Genomic DNA, 17,324 nt, shown 5'->3' with positions numbered 1-17,324 from the left:
TACATGTAATATGCTTATTATTGATATTTTTAATAAAGTAGCAAATACTTTAAAAAATTATTGGTTTTACTTTCTAATATAGCAAATAGAGATCAACATAGCCTACATAAACCAAAGTTCTCTATGGGCTTCAGTAATTAAGAATATAAGAGAGGATCCCAAAACTGATATATTTGAGAACTGCTGCGTGAGACTACAATCGAAAATTAATTGTAAGGAGAGTATGACCAAGAACTATATTCAGATGTATCTCTCTAACAGATCCTTTCTTCTGAAATAGACCCCAGCCATGGGGAATGATCATTCAACTTGTTATGAATTCACATTATCTATATATTTCTATTTTATCCATGAGGTTTCTGTTGCAATTACTTAGTTCTGCTCTTATAGTTCAAAAATAGGGAAAGACAGTAAGTAAATAAATGGACATAGCTCTGTTCCCAAAAAGTGTTGTTTACATTCAGACTGGGAATGAGATTTGGCTCCTAGATTATAGTTTGCTGACCTCTGCACCAGTCTACCAGCAATCTAGAAATACTACTGAAAGCAGAAAAGAATTCAGCTTGATATATACTGTTACTAAACTAAACCTATGATTGTTTAGATCATTCTTTTGTGAATTTAAAACACACACACACACACACACACACTTTTGAGCAAAAAGAAAACTACTCCACTAAAGAAATTAATACAAGAAGAACACATTTAGCATGATCATCACATTATGAAAAACTTGATGTGGAAAAGAAAGTTACCTCTGTATCAACTTTAGGGATTACCTCTGGAATCTGCCACTGACTGGAAGATACAGCAGGATTCTGGTTTGCACATTCAGACTTTCTCTTTGATTGCCATTGTTTCAGATCACTTTCTAGAACCTTTAGTTCTTGATGTTCTTTAGTTTCTGCAATTGCATTTATTGTTGTCATTAATGGGCAAGAATATTGGATAATAACAAAATTAAACCTAAACAACAGAACATGTTACAAACTGTATTAGCATTTTGCTCTTAAAAACAGAAATTAAAAGCTTTAACCAGCTACCGACAATTTGCTTTTAGCAAGTCAATTTTACAAAGCTGCAACAGCCATTTTCCTAGGTTGTTATCTAGAGCTTTATCAGAGACTATTCTCAGTTTAAATACTTCTGCTTTTTACCAGAAAACAAAGAAAGAAATACGCAAACGTCCAAAAACATATATCATAAAGTCTCCTTAATAAAAGTCAGTTCACCACTTTTCATAGACCTAGTTTTTTTAACAAAAGTTTTACCTTAAGCTAGCCTGCAATTTACTATCTTAAGGGTCTCTGAACAAAAGAAATTCAACAATATTGACTATTTTATAAGTGTCACTATTCCATCCCTATCATGACAAATGCAAAAATTCTAAACAAAATATTTGAAAGTGATATACAAAAGGTACAATAAATTATGACCAAGCTGTATTTATTTCTAAATGTAAAGTTTGCCTAACACTGAAAGTTAATTTGGCATAATAATAAAAAAAGTACGTGACCGACTCAATAAACACAGAAAAGGTATCTCATAAAATTTAACACCCAGTCACAAAAAGACTGTTAACCTCAATCTGTTTTGATATATGATAAAAACCAGCTTTAAGACTCTAAGCCAACAAGGGTAAAACAGTGAAAGTGTCTCGCTAAGGAATGAACAAAAATGCCACCTATCATTCTTTCTATTCACCATTATTCTAGAGGTTATAAGTGCAACACAGCAAAGAAATTAAAGTAAAAGGAATGGAAGAAAAAAAAAGTTATATTATTTTCAAACAACATGAAAGAATTCATAGGCAAATATTAGATGTAAACAGTGATTTTAGCAATCTCTATAAATGAGAACAATAGTTAAAAATCATATGTAGTTTTATATACTAGCAACAAAGAAGCAAAGGATAAATTTTGTTTTAAAGATCCCATCATTGTATTATCAAAAATATCAAATATTTAGGTATATCTCTAGCAAAAGAAATGCAAAATCTCTACACAGAAAACAATTTTTTCAATAATGTTTTAAAGACTACTTATATGAATGAAGGGGTATGCCAGGTTAGTGGACTAGAAAATTTATTTGTTAAGATGTCAACTTGTCCCACTAGAACTCAAACAAAATACCATTAAAAAAAAAAAAACAGAAAAAGGAAACTTACGGATTCTAACATTTATATGGAAATTCAAAAGGCTTAGAAAAACTAAAATAGTCTCTAACAGAGAAGCAAGTTGGAAGATTTACACTGACAGGTATGAAGACTGACTTCAGTAATTAAGACAGAATTAGCACGGACTATGGAACAGAGAAGTATCCAAAAACCAGACATCACAAACAGACTCATCTAATTTATAACAATTCACTGAGGGGAAAAAAGCATCTTTTCAATAAATGCTGCTGGAGTCTACTAGATATCTACATGAAGAAAAAAATGAATCCTGACACTTCATCTTAACCATACATAAATATTAAATTCAAGTAGAATATAAGTCTAAATGTGAAAGGTAAAATGATACCTTCCAAAACATATGGAAATATCTTTATGATCTTGGAGTAGGAAGATTTGTTTAAAGACACAGAAAATACCCACCACAAAGGAAAAGACTGATAAATTAAAATGCATGATAATTTAAAATTTAATCAAATCTCCGCCACATAATGGGAGAAGTTACTTGTAACACATGTACCCAACAAAGGAACTGTATCTAGACCAAAAAATCATTGAGAAAAAAAAGGACAATCAATAGAAAAGTTGAGGATACTTGAACGAGCACTTGAGAAGACACCCAAATGGCCAATAAACACAAAGAGGCATTCAACATCATTAGACAACAGGAAAATGCAAATTAAAACCACAATGAACTATTACTTAGCAGAATCAGAATGTGTAACATTGAAAACTAACAATAAAACGATTGGGAAGAATATGGAGTAAGAGTTAATATAAGTGCTGGTCAAACACAACACTTTGGAAAACTGCTTGGTACTATCGATGAGCTGATTGTATACACATCCTGTGCACCTGACCACCCCACCCTGAATATACCTGACAGAAATGCATGTGAAAAAAATTATATTTCATTGGGCTGTATTCTTATGCTTTGGGTAGTTTTCTGACTGCAAATTTTACTACATAATAAAATACCATTAACATAGTGTGGGCACTCAGTAAGTATTCACTTAGCATTAAATTAGCTGCCAGATCAGTACTATAAACAAGCATTTTTGGTAAAGATGCTTTTTCAATCATATCAGTTTGTAATAGATGCCATGAAAATATAAAATAAAATCATTTCCCCCAAATATCAGGAAAAGGAATCTATAGCTGGCCATTTATATCCACAGGTTCTACAGAACTGACTATACTACATCATTTTATATAAAGGACTTGAGCTTTCTATGATCTGAGACTCCATGGGGGATCCTGGAAACAATTCCCTGTGGGTATCAAGGAACGCTGATGGTCCCAATCAAAACAATGGCATCCCAGTTTTCAGGGTTTCCTGAGACATGGGACTTTCAGGGCTAAAACCTGTCTCATTCATTTATATGGTCTTAGAATATTCACCATAGTACACATATAACGGAAAAGCAAATGTCTGACAAAAGGGGAAACAGAATTGTCATATAAATACACTTTCATGTGCTTTCCCAAATATTTCTCAAGCCAACTGAGAAAATTGACTCAATGCCATTGAATTTTCCCTCTATTTTCCTCTTACACACCTTTAAGGTGAACCCTCTGCTATAGAATTTAATACTTTTCATATACTGTATACAATTTAACTGAAACACAAGATAAAGAGACCTACACTTCCATGGCAATTGTTAGGGGGCTGGTCAACTTTCATAAGTAACAAAGTGGTTCTCTTAATTAAAGAGATAGTCTATTTTGTCACTCTTACCTTCTAATTTTGTTAGAAAACTTGATTCACTTTTATTCTTCAGGGTTACTGAATCAGTAATAAGTTCAGAACTCTTCTCATCTGACATCACAGGTTCCTTGGAATGAATATTTTGAACAGACTACATAAAGTAAGATTTTATTTCGATTTGATATAAGACAAAGTCTTAAAAACAGAAGTAGTACTAATTTTAGTGTTCAATATACTACAGTCTCATCTATATGAAAAGATTGCTAGGAAAATTATCATAATTATATGTAGACTCACGAAATTCCAGCAAAAATAACTTCTTGAATTATTGACTAGAGCAATGGGAATGGCCATAATGATAGATTTGGCCAATTTGTTTTCAGTAGACATGTTATCAAATGATAAGACATATTCACTTAAAAAGAGAGGTTAGAAAGCTTAAATTCAACATAAAACATGCTTCACTATTTTGTTACTATGTTATTTTATCACCAAAAATAACAGCATTGGTCAAAATTAAGATTTGTAGAAGTCTAAGACAGAACTTATTCTAAATCCCAAAAATAAACTCCTGACACAGCTATGTGCTATTCCCTAAGATAGCTGTAAATTAGATAAACTCATTATTTAAAAGGATACATCATGAAAGAAAGAGAGGAATCACAAAGAATGTAAAACTGAAATGACCCACATTATGATGCCAAGGGTCTAACTCAACTTCAGTAAGAACAGTATAACCCCTAAAAATCAATGCACCAGGGACTAAAGCTACTTCCTGTCTTAGAAGTTCACATGTCTGCCATATCAGGACGTCAGGATTGATTATCTAAGCCCTCACCTCTGCCGCACCACAAAGACACCCTCTCATTTTTGTCTAATTTGCTGTCAGGTCATATGATTCAACACACCAAGAAACAAAAGCTGGGGGACAATGCTTGCCCCATTATTCCCAAACCCAGGCCAACTAACCTGCTTAAACACTATATAATAAACACTACTTCAACAGTAGATGGTCGTTCCTTGCCTTCCCACTTCCACTGAAGAGATACAGTTTAGGACTTCTGTGTCACTTCCCATTAGCGGCCCGACCACTCCTGGGGTTTCAGGAACACTGGGAGATACATAAACCATGGATCCCTTCCCCAGAAAAAGCTCCATGAACCCTGGGTCAGGAACCCTTGCTTCAGATAAAGATTTAAAAATGGAAAAACCTTTAAATGTCTCAATTCGCTGGAATCATTTCCACTTGATTTAGATCCAGGCGTGACTGTATCTCGGCACTCTGACCCAGAGATATGTCTGTTACCATGAAACAAAAGAATTGTTTAATTTGAAATCAATCATTTCAGGGTATTCAGGGTATTATCTTTTTCATTTTATTTTATTATTATTATTATTTTTTTAGAATTAGCAAAGTCATTTTATCTTTTTCATTTTAAAGTTAGGTTTTTAAATATGTACATCTGTTAACTGGAAAAATCACTTGAAAAGGTGTTTTTAACAATAACAAGATTCCAATACAAATGTGACTAAATTAGGTGCTGGGCAGTGACAAAAGTAACAGAGATGAGTAGTAAGCAGGTGACTGCCTCCCCTGTTTCATAATAAGTAACAGCTGGAGTCAAGGCATGAATGTGGGAAAGTATAAGGAAACAGCAGTGTGTAGATTAAACTACATTTTGGGTTGTAAATAGCTCTAAGGGTAAGAACTAGGGTGTAGACCCTCCCATAGGCCTCCACAGTGCCTAGCTCACAGTGTATCAGTACAAGCACCAAGAAAATGGCTGGTCTGTTTTTGTTCCTATTTTTTTGGAGTGGAGAAAGTCTCCTCTATTCTTGAGCTAGTAGTTGAAATGAAGATAACCAGAAAATAGTCACCTCATTATGACTTTTAGAGCTAACCTTGACATCCAAAATGCTCTTTAAAATCAATATTCAGTCAAACCTTAAGTATAATAAGCATTTAAGTAGAGAAGACACCAGCTAAAAACATTTTATCTCTAAAGTTTACTGGCAAAATGATTCTGTGGAATCCAGGAGTCGTTTCCATTAGAAATAATGTTATTAACAGTGGTTAGAGCTAAAATTCACCAGAAAAACGAAGACCCTTAGCTAAACTGGATTACGAGATTCTCATTTTTCAAACTGAAGGAAGGAGAACACTTCAGATGTGGTGGACAATATTTCATCTCTACCTACCCTGCCCCACTTCTTGAAGCCCTAGGTTCAGAAGCAAATGAGTGAGTTAAATCATTTTTCCTACTAATAGCTGCTTTTTCCTTGAACTAGCCTCAAAGAAAATTGTTTTCAGACTTCCCACCCGCAATGGACACTTACACACACACTAGAGTGTCTTACCAGAGAGGCTACCATAAGCGATTCAATCGTCATGAGTTTTTACTACTGGGCTAGTCTGTGCATTGGAGAAGGAAATGGCAACCCACTCCAGTATTCTTGCCCGGAGAATCCCATGGACGGAGGAGCCTGGTGGGTCCACGTAGTCGCAAAGAGTCGGATACAACTAAGCGACTTCACTTCAGTCTGTGCATAGTCCTGTAAGCTTCATATTAACTTAATACTTTTTCTTCTATGTTTCCTAACTTTTTAACAGTTGCTTTAATGAATATTTTTAATGAGAGAAAAAGCAAAATAAAGTCATATTTCCTATTCGTTCCTCATTCTAAATAAAAATGTACTTATAACTACTTTTATGTAGTAAGAGACTTTATGATCATTTTGCCATTAGTCTTCAAGCTTTGAAAACAAAAGTTAAAACTCAAACATACCTTTTAGTAAAATGTGGTGCAACTGAAACATCCGTCTTCTCATGGGAATCCGGGCTACTTAGAAGGTTAACTGGGACTCTTCCAAATGGGCATGACTAAAAATGTTTTGGAAGATTAAGTAACTAACTAGGAAATAAGCATAGACGTCACCACTACTGCTTTAATCAAAGTAAAAAATAACTTACCCGTTTAGCCTTGTTTGTTTGTTTCAAGGGATTTCGATAGCCTATCTCTGCATCTTGAGGGGGGATGTTCTCTCTAAAGAGAAAGAAAGAAAAACCGATTTTTAAAAGGATAATGTTTATACAAGCATTTTCATCAACTGCTAAACACTACTATAATATGAAAACATATATGCAGATGTATAAATAATATAAATGTATGATGAATATTTAAAAAATGAATTTGGTTTCCTTACCCATATAAGAACCGGGCTTTAGTAGTCTGTCCTTTAGAATCACAACTAATGTTCCTATTCTGTAAATGTCCAAGTGTATTGGGAAATGGTTCTTGTGCACTTGATACTGTAGATGCTGTAAACATTTTGAAACTATAATTAAATTTGTAAAGACATAAGGAATACACACACAAAAAAAACTCATAAATAATACTTAAAAAGTCAATTCATAGTAAATATTTGTCCCTAAATAAGACATTCAGATATGAAGATGTTGTTATGCTAATTCTCCAACTATACTTCATAATTGTTTCATAATTACAGAACCGTTTACCCAGAGTAAAGGCACGTTCCTTATTTCTAATAGCAAAAAGTGATTCACTTGCCTAGCTCAAGTTTGCTTGGTTTGTTATTTATTTGGCTGCCTTGGGTCTTCGTTATGGCACGCGGGATCCTCACTGCATCATGCAGGATCTTCCCTTGCGGTGCGAGGGCTCCAGAGTACAGGGCTGAGTACTTGTTGCTTGCAGGCTTAATTGCCCCACAGTATGTGGGATCTTAACTCCCTAACCAGGGATGGAACCTGGGTCCCCTGCAGTGCAGGGCAGATTTTTAATCACTGGACGACCAGGGGAGTCCCTGTTTGTTTTTTTAATTGAAATACAGTTGATTTACAATGTTGTATCAGTTTCTGGTGCACAGCAAAGTAATTCAATTATACATACACACACACACACATATGTATGTATATACCTTTTCATGTTCTTTTCTATTACAGTTTATTGCAGATATTGAATATAGTTCCCTATGCTATACATTAAGACCGTATTGTTTTATTTTAAAGTGTAATTTTTTCTTTGTAGATGTCAATTTTATTTTTATTTATTTATTTTTTGGCTGTAAACTTTGTGGCATATGGGATCCTAGTTCCCCTACCAGGGATTGAACCTGTATCCCTGCAGTGGAGGCAAAAGTCTCAATCTCCAGACCACCAGGGGAGTCCCAGGACCTTAATGTTTTTACTGAGTTGGTTTAATGTGTTACTAATTAGAGTTTGACTAGGAAAAAAAAAATGCCAAGAAGAGAGTAATGATTTTGCTACTTTTCCAAGTTTCACTGCCTTTGCGTCTAAAACTTAATCTTAGATTTTGATCATTCTAAATAAACAATATTTTTCTATAAAATATTACCCTGAATCCCTTTTTTTGCAGGACTAAACATCACAGAAAAGTATTAGCACACACAAACATATTTACCAGATAAGCTCTTCCTTTCCTCCTCTGAAAGCAGCTGCTTTTTCTGAAGGTTTAAATTCCGAATGGCAATTTCCAACATTTCGAGTGGCACTGCTCCGCATTCCACAGCTTTATGAAGAAGTTGCTTACTTTTTTTGAAATTACCTAACATAGTAAAAAATAACAGTCATTTTAATGCAGCAACCTTTACTCCCCAGATGCATATTCTTTAGAACCTAGGAAAAAAGTTTTAAAGTCTCAGGCAAAAATGTTTATTCCAAGCTCACACATTTTATTTATAAGCAAATAGGCAATTTCTCACTTATGATAACAATTAATATCAAACAGTTTAACTTGTGTAATATGCAAGTGAAAGGGCTGGTATAACAAATATTTCGTACACTTACACTCAGGTAGCATCCTTCCCTGAATTTTCATCTGATCAACTTTCATGGCTTTTGCCTCATTATTTCTATTTCACACACATGATTTAAGTTACAATAGGAAGTTATCTTTTACTTAAAATTTGGACTTGACATTTTCAGATTACCTTGTGATAGTTCAAACTGTGCAAAAGATATATGCACAAAAGCAAATTTCTTGCAGTTTGCTCTGGCCATTTGGAAGTAGTCATGTGCATCATCTGGCTCTTGAATACTGAAATAAAGATTTCAGAGTCAAGTTTTAAGAAAAAGAACACAGTTGCCTGTTTGATAAACTCCTCATTCTATTTTCCAGAAGACACAAAATACTATTCTCTGTCTGTAAAATTAAATAAGTTAATTTAAAAATTTTTTTAGGTGGAGTCTAGAGTATGTAATTTTTGTGGAAATATGTACATTGTAAAGAAAGTTTACAAATGCACTTGTTAATTATAAACAAAAAGACTTGGTAAAAAAAAATATTAAACTTCTTACAAGTAGTTCTGACATGTTTTCATTTTACCTTTTGGTGATGTAGTTATGTGTTATGTAATGTAGTTAGCTAAATAAAATTAAAATACTAATACTTACGCTTTTAGTTCAGCAAATCTCACTTGAATCCTAGCAAAACTCTCATTTTGGCCATATTTATCTGGAGGAAGTGCTTCAATTGCTTGGTTGTAACGACCAATCAATTTATTTAAAAGGGCATCATTTAAAGGGACACTGTTTTTCTCCAGTTTGAGCAACAAATTCAACCAGTCCTCTGGGTTGTTTGCCATCATCATAATTTGGTTAACAGTTCCTGAGTTATCTGAATAAGGGGAAAAATATAGCAAAAAAAGAAAGTCATAAAACAAATACCAAATTACACTTTTCTTTCAAATTATAGGTAATCATTTATACTCTCACTACAAATGCACACAAACTCCTTAAAATGTCTTTTAAAACTTTACCAATTCATGTAAATATAAACAATTTATTTACTGCATATATATCTTTTAAGAGGATATATTTTACTGTAAAAAGCTGCATATTTTGAAGAAAAGAGAATTTGGAAATGTTTATAAGTAGCTTTAAAATACCATATGCAATCTAAGAAAACTGTATCCTATAGCAGCATAATTTTATTTTAGTATCCTAACAAGTCAAAGAAAATCTAAGCCTCTCCCACCACTACCAGTACCAACTTTCCTGGAAAATTCTTCATCAATGACTTATTAAAAATTTAGAAACGTATGGTCCTAGTCCTAACATAACCTTCTTTACAACTTTATCCATCCAATATTATCTCCATATTCCTCAATTTACTTTTCAATCAATCAAACAAAACCAGTTTATAAAAGATAAGCAACTCATATGGTAATTTTCTTCTCCCTCCAAGTTACCCACATTTCTCCATAATTTTCACACTGTAATTTATTTTTAATTTTCTTTGGTGTTAATAGATTTTAAAACACAACACATGATTTAATGTCAGTGTCCTGTTCAGGTTACTTTAGTCATTACTAAACATTATTAAATTTAGTTTTTTAAGAGAAACTATCATCCCTTCTATTAATTTCACTTACCTTCAACGAGGGCTAAATATTTGCTTTTACAAACAAAATTACTGCTTTGCTTTTTACTAAAACATAACAGATTCAGAACTTTGTTTTTACCCATAATCTGTTCTGATCTTAACTTCACTTTCCAGTTTCATTTCCCATCACTTCCCTAACAAATTTGTCTTCAAGTTTTCCAAAAAAGTCTAAAAAAAGGCAGATGTATTTCTCATGCACTGTGCTCTCTTTCTCTGTTCAAAGCTTCCTGTCTCTATTATGTCAGTAGTCATTTGAGCTAAACATGTATTACAATGTAGCATGGTAAATAGGTAAATTGTTCTCATCTAGAAACCAGGTTTAACCTTACTCAGTATTATAATGTCTTACATCCCACTCATCAACATGTTAGATATTCACAAGGATTTTGAGCAAGCTAAGGATTTTAAATAAGGACTCATCTACCCTGTTGTAAATAAGCTTTATTGTTAAGTCATGTCCGACTCTTTAGTGATCCCCATGGACTGTAGTCCACCTGGCTCCTCTATCCATGGGATTTCCAGGCAAGAATACTGGAGTGGGTTGCCATTTGCTTCTCTAGAGGATCTTTCTGACCCAGGAATCGAACTGACGACTCCTGCATTGGCAGGTGGATTCTTTACCACTGAATCACCAGGGAAGCCATAACCTTCACTGGTGCTACTTAAATATACAAAATAAAGTATGTGTTTATTCTATCACCATTAAAAAATTTGCTTAACACCAAAATGATGTTTCTAAGTTGTTTCAAGGAATATGACCTGCCATCATGACTATTTATATGGATCAGTTCTCTCTTTGCTTTCCAATCCCTCATCCATTTAATGGTTAGTATAGATAAAACTTACCTAAAGGCAACTTTTTCAACAACCTAAAATAAAGAGTTCAGCTTCTGAGCTAATACTTTTCATAAAACTAGAACATTAATCTCTGGGTATTTTCATTCATTCATCATTCAAAAAATATTTAAGTACCCACTAGTTGCCAGGAACTATTCTTAGTTCTGTAGATAGAGCACCACAGATAAAAACCATGCCCTCATGGAACTCACATCCTAGTGGAGTAGACAGACAACAAACACATGAGTAAAGGAGAAATGACAAGAACTTGGGCAAACTCTAGGAGATGGTGAGGGACAGGCAAGCCTGGCGTGCTGCAGTCCACAGGGTAGTGAAGAATTGAACGTGACTTGGTGACCAAACAACAACAAAGGAGATATGAGGTGATTACTGCCGTGGAGAAAAATAATACAGCAGGTTGCTATTTTAAATAGGTAGGTTAGGACCTACCGTAAAGCATAGGGAATTCTTTGCTCAATCTGCAGCCTGGATGGGAGGGGAGTTTGGGAGAGAATGGATGCATGTATATGTGTGGCTAAGCCTGTTTGCGGTCCACCTGAAACTATCACAACATTGTTAATCAGCTATACCTCAATTCAAAATAAAAAGTTTAATTAAATAAATGGGTTAGAGAGGGCCCTGCTGAAAAGACATTTGAGCAAAAACCTGAAGAAGGTATGAGTGGGCAGAGAGTAAGAACAAAGGTACTGGGGTAGGGGTTGGTCCGACACACAGGAGACACAGCAGGGAAGTTGCTACGGCTAAAACAGAATGAGCAAAGAAGAACAGGAAAGAAAGGCTGGGAGAGTAACAGAAAGGTTCTTCAAATCATATATTGTGTGGTTAGCGTTTTATTAAGATTAGTAAGGCTTTCTCAGATTGCACAAAATATGGGGGGTGGGGGAGGAGAACCTACCAAGCATATCAGCAGAAATGACAGCTGCCAATAATGGAAGTTAAGAAAACCACCTTTCAGCACACTGTAATAGCATTAAGTTTCCTTTTTTAAGAAAGTGGAAAATTGTGGAACTATTTTCACACAAAAGGATTAAAACATAAAATGTGCTCTCATTGGCGAGCGTCAGTTAACATTTCCTTCCTCTACCTCAGAGGGTACTCAAAACAATGCAACTCACCTGTAGTATCAGTGGAGGCTTTATTCAAGCTTAGCTCGTCAGTAAGATCTTCATTTTTAAATTTATTTTTAATATCTCTCACCTTGTTCATTATGGAATCAATTGTCAACTCTTTGCCACTTAACTCCTCAGCCTCCATTTCTAAGGGAAAAAAAAAAAAAAAAAACGAGCTATTCATAATGCCTACTTTTACTAGCATTAAAGGGAAAAAAAATGTTGCAACTAGTCGTTTAGAACCCAGGAGACTAAAACAGTTATATGAATACATCTCAAGACAGATATGATCAGGGTGGTACTTGTGAAGCTATGTGCACAAAAACAATTGCATGTCTTTGTCATCTGTCCAGCAAGGTTTCCGACAGGTAAGTATTCAGTACACTCCTTTCCACCAGAACTTCAAAAAGGCATTGCACAAAAGGGAAGTTGCTGCCCCCTTTCAAACTTTCTGCTATGCCTTCCTTTCACTCTTTTTCCAGAATTATTTTCTCTGGGCCATTTGCAAATTCAGTCTTTTTATTTTTTTTTAATGTGAAGTATATTTGCTTGGATTCTGGTAGAAACACATTGGCATAAAAAAATCCTTTCGATAATGATAAAAACCATTCCTTTATTCGCCTGCTTTATGTCAGTAAACCTGCACGTTGCAAGTGGTTACAAAGCAGAATACATACAACATCACAGCCCTTTATTCACAAATGGGATTATCAGCAGGCTTATTCTTCTGTATATCTGGCAGAAAGGTGATGTGCTACCTTAATCATTCCCATACCAAGAATCTACGGTATTTGTACAGTACTGAGTACTTGCTCCTTCTCCACGGTGTTGATGTTTGTTTAGTCCACAAAGGGTCCGCAATCTTTCTTCCCATCAATGTCATCTTTGTGATGATTCTCACACCCATCAATCCAGTAAACCAGGGTCACTGATATCAATGCCGCCCACGACCTCGAGTATAGTTAATGAAAAGGAGCGACAAAGCGGGTGCCTCGTAACACCCCTTGAAGCCAGGTTCTAAAGGTAACTGTCAGAACCACGGCCACCGGCTCCTCTCCCGGTTCTAAAACACCACAGAAGAGGAGGAGTCTCCCGCAGAGGCCCTGGCAGGCCCCTTCTCCCAGCCAAGTCCATACACCTACCTCTCGCCTCCCGGGTCCTCGACAAATAAACCCCCGGCACTAACAGGAGGACCGGCGCGGGCAGTGGGCCCGCCCCACCCCCTCCGGCCTGTGAGCCGCACCCCACGCCCTCTGCCAGGCTCGGGGACCTCCCGCCTCGTCCCCACCGCTCACCGGCCCGCGCGGCTAGGCTCAAGGGCCCACACACCCCGGCCGCCTCCACCCCTCCGTTCGCCGCCAAGGTAGGACTCTCCGCGGAAAAGCGGAGCTAAGAAGAAAAGATGGGAACTCCAGCCCCTCTCCGCACACACGTTTGAATTTCCCCGCCGCTACCGACGCGGTCACCTATTGGCCAGTGCTGGCCACGTGGAAGCGTCTGCTGTGATTGGTTGGTGCTCGCCGGCACCGCCCCTTTTTCTGCGACCGGACCGTCCCTCGCGGCGGGGGTCTTCCGTTCTGATTCTACCGGCTCCGCGCCCCGGAAGTTCGAGGTGCCGATGGACCAGCTTTCTGGCACCTTCCGGTTTAAAAACCAGGCCAGGGTTTTGCCCCAGGAGGAGCCACTCCCGGGCCGTTAGCCGGTGAGAGGGAGATAGGCGCGCGCCGACGCTGCTTTCAGCATCAGGCCGTTAAAGGTGCCTGGTGAGTCGGCCTTTTTCCGCCCCCTCCGCCGCCTCACTTATTGGCCCTTCAGGGTCCTCGGTGCCGGAGGATGTGGTAAGGGAGGGTTGTTTGCAATGCCTTCAGCCCTGCCTCCAGCTCAAAAGTCTCAGTGCTTTTTGTCCTTAAGTTTCCACCAACCTTAGACCTTCCACTATCCTTAAATGACGCTTTGCCTTGTCTTTAAGCCGAGGTCCTCCCATTTTGTCAGAATTCAGCGCAGAACACACACGCCCATCGAGAGTCTACGCTTGAACTCGCCTTATCAGCCTCCCTTCCTCCCTCCGAGCCACTTTAGAGCTCAAGTGCCCTCCGGGAAAGGCCACCTCCCTTGTTATCTCCGCGAGGGCTGGCTTGGCTGCTAGGTGTCTTTGCGGTAGGAGGCTATGCTGTCTCTGGAAACGAGACGCCTGTTGTACCAGCAGAATGACATATGCTCTGTGGTAGGAGAAGTTGGTCGGTTTTGTGTACGTGTAGGAAACTTAACTGCAGCTGTTCGTTGTTAACTCCAAAGCTTGTCTTTTGAACCCTCGCGTTCCCAGCTCTTGGCTAGCCACCCGGCCAGCCTGAAAGCCCTTCCTTACTGAGTACGTTTTTTAATACCTTCTGGCTCTGTATTTTTGTTTCATCAGAGCAAAATGATTTACTGTATATGGTTGGCTCATGCCTGCCTTTGCATTGTTGAGTCCAGCACCTGCTTTTGCTGCTGCTGCTGCTGCTGCTGCTGTTGCAAGGAAAAGCCAGTCTGTTGGAACTGTTTCTTTGACTTGCTTTTCCTTGCTTTTGTTACTATAATCATACATAATGGCTTACCTCAGAGAATCGTGCCCTTCTGCATGTTACAGTGCCTTTGTTCAGAGACCTGTCCACCTCTAGATGGCAGGAAGGAGGAACATATACCCTGCCATTTTAGGAGATAGCTGCAAGATTAATGGCCTTTGTATTTTATTTCCTCACCTCCCCCCGCCCCCCATCTCTGATCAATAAAAGAGCCTGGCATCCAAACCCCAGCAAGCCGGTTATTTTGAGACTTTAGCCTGCCATCTTCTCAGTCAGTCAGCTCTCAGAATAAAGTTGTATTCCTTGTCTCATCCCCCTCATCTGCAATTCATTGGCCTGTTGTAAAGCGAGCAGAGTGAGCGTAGACAAGATAACTTGTTTAGTCCCTAAGTCGTGTCTTATTCTTTTACGACCCCACAGACTGTAGCCTGCAAGGCTCCTCTGTCCATGGGATTTCCCAGGCAAGAATGATGGAGTGGGTTGCAGTTTCCTTCTCCAGGGGAATCTTCCCAACCCTGAGATCCTACCTCCTGCTTGGCAGGGAGATTCTTTACCACTGAGCCACCAATTTCTGTTGAGCTGTTGGGCGCAATCCCAAAACTTGCATTTTTCTGAAAATACTACTGCTAACACTTTACAACGATAGCCTCCACTCTTACATTTTAAAATACCATCTACGCATTAATGACTCCCAAATATATTACTCCAGCTGACCTCTCTCCCCTGAACCCCAGACATATCCACTGCCTACCTAACATGTCCATGTAAAGTAGATATTATAGATATTTTAAAACTCAAATTTTTCAAAATAGCCCCTGATCTCCCCACTCTCAATCTGCTTCTTACAAAATCTTCTCTGTAAAAGACATTCATAATTTTGTTTTAAGCCCAAAACTGGTGTCATTCCTAATCCCACATCTAATCCATAAGCAGATTGTGTCAGGTCTAACAAGGTAATGTTGGAATCCTACCACTTTTCTCCACCTCCACTACTATTGCCCTAGTCTGAGGCACCTTCACCACTCACCTGGTTATGGTAGTAGCTTCCTGGCTGGTCTCCTTGCTTCTGCCCTCACTTCAGTTTGTTCTCCTGCAGAACAGTCAATTTCAGTGAGATCACGTCACTCCTTTGCTGGGCTTTCCTGGTGGCTTAGACAGTGAGGAATCTGTCTGCAATGCAGACACCCAGATTTGATCTGTGGGTCAGGAAGATCCCCTGGAGGAGAGCATGGCTACCCACTCCATTTTTCTTGCCTGGAGAATTCCATGAACAGAGGAGCCTGGTGGGCTATAGTCCATGAGCTCGCAAAGAGTTGGACACAACTGGGTGACTAACACTTCCACTTTAGAGCTCAGAATAAATGTCAAAAGTCCTTACAACAGTCTAGAGCTGCACTGTTTAGTAGCCGTTAGCCACATAGGGCAATTGAGCCCTTGAAATATGGCTATTGCAACTGAGGAACTAAATTTCTTAATTAATTAATTTAAAAACTGATAGTGCAATTATTGGAAGAATTTTAAGTGTATTGGAACAACCAGAGAACGTCAGTCTACTTTTTTTTTCAACTATAAATTTTGTGAGCTCTCAATTCAGATGAAGTACTTCCAAAGAGACTTTAATTTGTGCTGTGAGTATACACACTAGATTTTGAAGATTTAGTATGAAAAAATAATGTAAAATAATAGATAATTTTAAAAATATTGATCATAGTTTGAAATGGTATTTTGATATATTGTCTTAAAATATATTGTTAAAATTAATATTCCCAGTCGCAGACCAGAGGACACTAAGAAGATTTGCCAGATAAAAGCAAGATAGTGTTATGGATTGGATCCTGGAACAAAAAGTGGACATGAATGGAAAAACTGATGGCATTCAAGTAATAAGTAACTAAGGTTTAATTAATAGTAATGTGCCAGTGTTGGTTTCTTAATTTTGACATAGGTACAACAGTATATAACATCTTAAAAGAGAAATAGAGAGAGGCATGTACATCAATTCTCTGCACTACCTTTACAACTTCTGTGTAATCAAAAATTACTCCAAAATAAAAATTCTTAAAATTTGGAATTTTCAAAGGAAAGGAGGGAGAACTTAAGAATATATTTGAAGGCACTATGGCCCCAAATTGTTCAAATACGGTAAAGGCTATAAACCAGCAGATCGAAGAAGCTCAACAAATCCCAAGCACAAGAAATTTAATAAAAGTTGCATGTAGGCACATGATTAAATTGCTCAAAACTAGTGACAAAGTCTTAAAAAATAACCAGAGATTTCTCATACAAAAGAAGAATGATAAAGCTAACAGAATACTCCTTATCAAAAACAACATAAACCCAAAGACAATGGAGCAATATCTTTAAGATCAAACAAACCTGAGATACATGGCAGATTTGACTCCACACTGCTGCAATAAAGCAAATATTGCAATAAAGTGAGTCACATAATTTTTTTATTCTCAGTGCATACAAAACACATATAAACTATTAAAA

The 17,324-nt window shown here is 37.3% G+C and overlaps 1 protein-coding gene across 6 annotated transcripts in view; it reads right to left on the bottom strand.

Annotated features, from left to right (window-relative positions):
• TTK (TTK protein kinase) overlaps positions 1–13,741 on the bottom strand; it is a 39,266-nt gene extending 25,525 nt beyond the window's left edge. For 2 of the 6 annotated variants that reach the window (XM_020899345.2, XM_020899355.2), the window contains exons 1-11: positions 13,566–13,741; positions 12,277–12,417; positions 9,313–9,535; positions 8,850–8,956; positions 8,321–8,464; positions 7,086–7,200; positions 6,853–6,925; positions 6,668–6,762; positions 5,093–5,180; positions 3,912–4,032; positions 780–904 (exon numbers count right to left, since the gene is read on the bottom strand). In XM_020899345.2, coding sequence (XP_020755004.2) covers positions 780–904; positions 3,912–4,032; positions 5,093–5,180; positions 6,668–6,762; positions 6,853–6,925; positions 7,086–7,200; positions 8,321–8,464; positions 8,850–8,956; positions 9,313–9,535; positions 12,277–12,415 — 1,230 coding nt within the window. In that variant the 5' untranslated portion in view covers positions 12,416–12,417; positions 13,566–13,741. Of the gene's footprint in view, positions 1–755; positions 905–3,911; positions 4,033–5,092; positions 5,181–6,667; positions 6,763–6,852; positions 6,926–7,085; positions 7,201–8,320; positions 8,465–8,849; positions 8,957–9,312; positions 9,536–12,276; positions 12,418–13,412; positions 13,495–13,565 lie in introns of those variants that run through there. The other 4 variants (XM_020899301.2, XM_020899327.2, XM_020899337.2 and 1 more) reach the window with 3 other exon arrangements.
• Positions 13,742–17,324: the final 3,583 nt, after the last annotated feature.

The sequence above is a fragment of the Odocoileus virginianus genome, chromosome 19 (assembly GCF_023699985.2).
Source record: "Odocoileus virginianus isolate 20LAN1187 ecotype Illinois chromosome 19, Ovbor_1.2, whole genome shotgun sequence".
NCBI lineage: Eukaryota > Metazoa > Chordata > Mammalia > Artiodactyla > Cervidae > Odocoileus > Odocoileus virginianus.
Note: the sequence above shows the minus strand (reverse complement) of the source record. Positions and strands in the feature narration are given on the sequence as shown.